Source organism: Sus scrofa, chromosome 12 (assembly GCF_054392235.1).
Source record: "Sus scrofa isolate SSC_HxYL_T2T_F1_AM1 chromosome 12, Sscrofa_HxYL_maternal_Yorkshire_Landrace_v2.0, whole genome shotgun sequence".
NCBI classification, from domain to species: domain Eukaryota; kingdom Metazoa; phylum Chordata; class Mammalia; order Artiodactyla; family Suidae; genus Sus; species Sus scrofa.
Window position 1 is genome coordinate 41,590,871 of NC_139394.1, and position 6,630 is coordinate 41,597,500.

The 6,630-nt window shown below is 37.3% G+C and overlaps 1 protein-coding gene across 26 annotated transcripts in view; it reads right to left on the reverse strand.

Moving 5' to 3' along the window:
- BCAS3 (BCAS3 microtubule associated cell migration factor) overlaps window positions 1–6,630 on the reverse strand; it is a 580,731-nt gene that overhangs the window by 330,744 nt on the left and 243,357 nt on the right. For 10 of the 26 annotated variants that reach the window (XM_084985047.1, XM_021068155.2, XM_021068165.2 and 7 more), the window contains one exon: window positions 2,490–2,534. The exons of the other annotated variants lie outside the window; for them this stretch is intronic. In XM_084985047.1, coding sequence (XP_084841173.1) covers window positions 2,490–2,534 — 45 coding nt within the window. The remainder of the gene's footprint in view (window positions 1–2,489; window positions 2,535–6,630) is intronic. 26 annotated transcript variants of the gene reach the window in all.

Genomic DNA, 6,630 nt, shown 5'->3' on the forward strand with positions numbered 1-6,630 from the left:
CAGAATGTACAAAATGGTTAAAGTGTCAAACATGACCTGCACAGATAACTTTGCAACAAGCTTACTTGGTTGTCAAAGGAAAAGATATTGTTATAAACTGACTCCTCTGGAACTGAATGAATTTAAACAATTAAAACAGTTCATCAAAAGATGAAGAATTAGTAGAAACTGAGATCACTCAAAAGCAAAACCTTAGCTAAATATAAATGGTTCAACTTGAACACAATAAAAAAAATTCGGATGAAATTTCTTTACCATTCTAAAAGGAACTCTAAAATGTTCATATTCTTCCAAAATACAGATATTATCCTAGACTGGAAGTCCTATAAACTTCATAAAGAACTTCACTTCACATCATGTTTTATTTCAAAATGGTAAATAAAAACATTCTCAGGTTGAATGTTAAATATCATGGAGAACAGTAAAAACTCTTGAAACAAAGACGCTCTGAGAAACAACATGGAAGAAGTTGTCAAATTTATATTCATTTTGCTGCCTTAATTTGAGGTTTCATTAAGATCTTAATGGGAAAAACATGCCCCACCAGTAAAGGGATGTATTTTAAAGGAGGATCTTTTAGGCTGTATAAGTGACTAAGAACGAGTTTCTTGTGAGCTAACGATGGCATCAAACAAACCACAAAGCAGTCTTCTAAAAGACAGGCCGTGATTTAAAAGTCTACTATATTTCATACATCCCTTTCTTTAATCTGGCTCTTTTAATCTTGTTTCAACCTCAAATCATTTCTGGTTGACAAGTGCTTTTGCTTAAATTTGAGGCGCACATAAGCTGTGGAAGGCATGGCCTTTTCTTATTTCACATACAACGTTTGTCATCTTTGCGTCTACACTCAAACTGCAATCTTTGTTAACATAGGAAAACACTTTCCTTTGTACTTAAAATGAGAAATTTATCCTAAGATGGAATTTAATTCTAAATTGAGTCTACAAAGAAAAGCTGTCAAATGCTGACGCTGGCATTTAAAAACGGACTGTTCACTACAAGCTCCTGAGTAAGACCCATGTGTCTCATTTGTTTCTGGAAGAAATCTGGTTAACAGAGAGAATAAAGATTCTCTTTCAGGAAAGTTTCACTCATTGATACCCTGATTTTGTTTAGAATAGTTTCACAATCTGTATCCTAATTCCGATGCTGCATTTTATAGAGGAAATTTTTATGATCATTTGTCGCCCTATCCTAAAATGAAATTTTTAGATGTTCCTGAACCATGAAACATGAAATTAGTTTTTGTCAAATTATTTGAGTTTCTTTTTGTCCTAGTATAACGGGACAGTGTGAACAAGTCTCAGGAGCAGTTATGAGACCTGCACATATACACATGTGATGTGCAGAGCCCTTGTAAGCATTCTGACTAAATTTATAAAATTGGTGTAACTTCCATTAACCAAAACGTCCTCGGGGCTCATCATGCAAACAAACCAATAAATAAAACACATGATCTAATCGGAACAAGTTTCTTTTCAAAAATAGTATTTTTCCCTTAAACCAGAAAAGAAACCATAGCAGTAGCTGCTAACATTTATTGAGCTTTTAGTATGTGTCAGGCACTGTTGTAAGCAATGTATATTGTCAGTTCAATGAATCCTCATAATGAACCTAGGAGGCAGGTGCTACTAGTAACGTCTTAATTTAATAGAATTAAGGAAACCAAGAAAGAGAAAGGTTTTAGAAAACTGCCCAAGATCATATAAGCAGTTAAGTGTGTGAGCTTTCAGACCTAGGCAGTCTGATTCTGGAGCCCTGACTCTTAATTATGATGTTAAACATATTATGTTAGTTTCTAAATAGACTCTATGTCTTGTCTGTACATAAAAGCATTAACTCTACTCTGTTTCTTTTCTATGATCACCACCACTAAGATGGACAAAGTTGGATTTGATGGACTCATATAATAGTACTAAATAGGTTATGGGAAGTAGGTGTTAATAACTCAAAATAATAAATGATTCAGGAATTTTTACGTGAAACACAAATTTCTTTATGTAGCTCCTTAAATACCTAAACTATTCGAAACAGAACTGACTCTTGTTCTTTTGGTACCAAATAAAATGCAATAAAAATTTATAGGGTATTTTTAGTATACCTTAAACATACTTATATTTCAAAATAAATCATGTCTTCAAATGCTCAGTGTGTCAGGTAGGGAGTTTCTATCACAATAATATTCAAAGGTTTAAACTTGCGGCTGAGCCTTGTCTTATATACTAGCATTATGAGAGAATTGTTCTAATTTCTTTTTTTAATCTTAATCTATGATTTTTTATATGAAGAAATAAAGTGAAACCAAGAAAGCTTCTCTTCTCAAGCTGAAAAACCAACATTCATATCTGACCTACATACAAATTATTCAGTAATTCGGTGCATCTATCTGTGATCAGGCCATGCAACTGAAAACAAGGTACAAAACAGAGTTACTTTCTGAAAGTACAGCAAATGAATTAGGCATGCGGGACTCAACTGGGACTCACCATGGAGCTTTTATGGAAAAACACCCCGCTCCAAACAGATAAGGCCTTCATGGAAAAGGGGGGAAAATGCACAGAAAATTAGAGGAAAATTCATTTCACATTAACAAATCATGTACATCATACTGTTATAGAGGATGGATAAAATAACTGAAAAAAATCAGTAATTGTTTGCAATTCTGCCATAGGTACTAACAAGTCTGATAAAACCAAGAAACAGAATGATGCATAGTAACAAGTCCCTTAATTTTCATAGGATTAGAGATTTCAAAATGCTCTCTTTCCCCCCCTTTTCTAGAGCACCCCTGTAGGGTTCCTAAGGAAAAATAAAATTCACTTTGGAGGCCCTTTAAAATAAAGTACAAGTTAAATGGAATAATCAGATGGAGAAAAGAGTGGGACCAGTTGCAACAGATGTGTGGTTGTGTGACACGAAATGTTTAAAACTAGGGAAAGAGGATTCAATAAAAATTTTGATAAGCAGTGTTTGCTGTTCACCAGGTGTAGTCTCAGAGCCATAGAAAGAAAGCATATATTTTCTAAGCTGCTTAATTACAGTAAGTAATTGCATATTGCTGGTCAAAGAAACACTAGATACAAGTCTATACAGTATGACTTATTTCCATTTTAGGGTCGCACTGCAAGAAACCAGCATTTCTCATAATAGTGACAGAGAGTTAGCTTCCTCGACATGAGCTATACTGAGCTCGATTGAAATACATGAAACTAAAGCCACAACTTCTTTCAAAGGCGGACTTCAACGGCACACATATTTATTCCTAATACTCTGTTCACATTATTTAAGACATGCTATGCATATTTGCACAGAAAGATTAAGTGATCTAATTGTATCCAGAACAAAACATTGCTGTTACATCTAACATTTGGAAGGAAGACATAACAAATTGAGAAGGAAAGAGTAGTGTATAACTTGGGTATTTTTTTTCTTCAACATTCGTGCTAGGAACATTAAAAAAGAAAAATCCTGACCACTGGCCTGGGAATTTACGCATGCCAAAGGTGAGGCCAAAGAAAAAGAAAGTCAGAAAGACAGAAAGACAGACAGACAGAGAGATAGAAAGAAAGAAAGAAAAAGGAAGGAAAAAAGGAAAGGAGGGAGGGAGAGAGAGGAAAGAAGGAAGGAAGGAAGGAAGGAGGGAAGGAGAGAGAGAGAGAGAGAAAGAAAGAAAGAAAGAAAGAAAGAAAGAAAGAAAGAAAGAAAGAAAGAAAGAAAGAAAGAGGATGGAGGGAGGAAGGTCCTGCTAAATAGCACCAATCTCCACGTAAATTGAGTATATTTGTCCACAAACTGAAACTTGAGGAAAATATGTTCACAACGCTGAGTACAATTCTGAGGACTGAAGCATAGACGCTACAAAGAAAGGAACAGAAAAGCAAGATACTAATTAAAAGAATGAGTTGGAAGACAGAGATGGAAGAAAAGAGACTTTACAGATGGTGGCAATACAAAGCAAGGAAATCCCTCCCACAGGTAATGACAAGACCATAACCGGAGATATGATGTCTAAAACAATGTATTTCACTTTTTTTTTTTTTTTACTATGACCCACAGAAATACAGTTAGCTGCCCCTATCGGTAGGCTCCACATCCACAACCAACCAGAGATCGAACATATTCAGGGAAATAAATTCCAGAAAGTTCCAAAAGATAAAACTTGCTGGGCACCAGCAACCATTTACACTTCAGAAATGGTTTAAAAGTACACAAGCAGATACTCATAGGTTATATGTAAATACTGGGACATTTTACATAAGGGACTTGAGAAGCCACAGATTCTGGTACTGAGGGTGGGGGCAGTGGGGTGCAGTTCCTGGAACTAATCTGCCTCAGACACTGAGGGATGACTGACTATAGTAAGGCGTAAACTGGTACATACACGAACACACACAAATTGAAACAACTTAATGAATGCGTTTTGGGTGTGTGATCGACTTTACTATTTCCTATTTCAATGTTTTATAAAATTTATGTCGGGATTTCCTTACAGCGAATATTAATGCATATTATGGCAGGATAGGTCCAAGTGGAGCCTTAAATTCTATATTTCTAACAAGCTCCTAGATAAAGCCAAGGCTGTCTGTGTGTAGAACCAGTAGCAAAATTTTATTGTATTCTATTCCATTAATGAAAAAGTCACAATCTCCTTGTCTTGATTGTATGATTCACAATTACATCAGAAACAAACTGTTACTGAAACTCACCCTGCACTTTAACAAACACTGACTTAAATAACTGTGACCACGTGAAGACTCTAATCTCTCAACAGCATAGTGATGCCATGAAGAAATGATCAGAAAATGTAAGGTCCGATACATTTCAGTACATCCACAAATACTGCCAAAAGAGAGAGGTTTTTGTTGGCGCATATTACCCAACTTCCTTCCATTTTCTTCCTTAGACACCAGAATTAATCAAAGAGTTACATGATTCTGACAGAAGCACTTGTGTTCTGAAATGTCTGGGTATGAGTTGCTTTCTAGAATATATATATATATACACCTGCAGCATATGGAGGGTTCCAAGCTAGGAGTCAAATCAGAGCTACAGCTGCTGGCCTACGCAACAGCCACAGCCACAGCCACAGCCACAGCAACGTAGGTTCCATGCCGCCCCGTCTGCAACCTCAACCACAGCTCAAGGCAATGCCGGATCCTTAGCCCACTGAATGAAGCCAGGGATCAAACCCGCATCCTCATGGATCCTAGTCGGGTTCATTAACTGCTGAGCCACAAATCTGCTTTCTAGTATCTTTTGTATGGAAACTGGACTGTATCCCAAATCATTCCAAATATCAGAAAACAGCAGATTCGTTGTAAAGAATTTAAAAGATTTACGTTTGTTTTATGTTAGTCCTTTATGACTTAAAGAGCTGCTGACTGACCCCCAAAGGCAAGCAAACAAAAACAAAACAAAACTTTTCTACATTTTAAAAGACCAGCTGATGTTCCCACCCAGAAAGCCAGTAAATACCTTTTTCTAAGTTTATATTTCCTTACATATAAAAAGGAAATATATTAGCCAAATAAATTAAGCATAAGTTCTTTGTAAAATATCCTAGATTTTCCTTTCCAGCAGTAGCAGCATGCTACCAATAAGATTTCTATAGCCCCACAATCCGAAAATGCACCAGCCACCCAGACACTGCAGTAAACAGGCCTGCACTACATAGCATCACTGTCAAGTTTTTTGTATTGTTTTGTTTTTCACTTTTTAGGGCCACAGCTGCAGCATATGGAAGTTCCCAGGCTAGGGGTTGAAGCTGAATCGGAGCTACAGCTAATGGCCTACACCAAAGCCACAACAACACTGGATCCTTAACCCACTAAGCGAGCATACGATTGAACCCATGACCTCATAGATACTAGCCAGGTTCATTACTGCTGAGCCACAACAAAAACTCCCCACTGTCAAATTTAAAGACAACATAGTTCTCACTGTTGACAAAAGAACTCAGTTGTGTGAGATAAGAGTTATCCTTCTTCCGTCAAATAAGGATCTACCAGCTACCACAGCTCAAGGAGAAAACAGAAGGTTGGGGAAACAGGGTGAGGACCTGCTTTTGTACGTACATGTGGCACAGCCCCAATCTGGACCCACCCACTTGGTCGCCACTCCTATAAACTGGACCTCTGCCACATACATGTAAGAGAGCCACAAACTCTGAAGAATTAGAGTGACTGACGTAATCGCTGACTTTGTATGGGTAGTGTCAGCTGTTCTTTTGAAATGTGCCCCCTTCATCTTTCCTCAGTAGCAAAAGAATGAAAATATAACAAAGTCACAAAGGACGAGTCCATGATCCAGCTGTCTTCACCAATGACTTTTCCCTCCCCTCCAAAATCCCCCAGCTGTAGTTTACATGCTGTGGTTCAAAGAAGAATAAGAGGATGTGAGTAAGGGTATGTGCTGAATTAAAATTGTCGGTATTCCCAGAGGCAACAACGATCATATTCAGGTATCGGTCATATTCCGCTTGTGCGGTTTCCACATACTACTCAGCTTCAGCAGGTTTAACAATCCTGCTGTATAAAACCCACCCGCATCGTTCAGGATGACGTCCTTTTTAAGCTGAGTTCTGATTGAACAATATCAAGGTTGGCCAAGAGGCTAAAAATCCAGAAA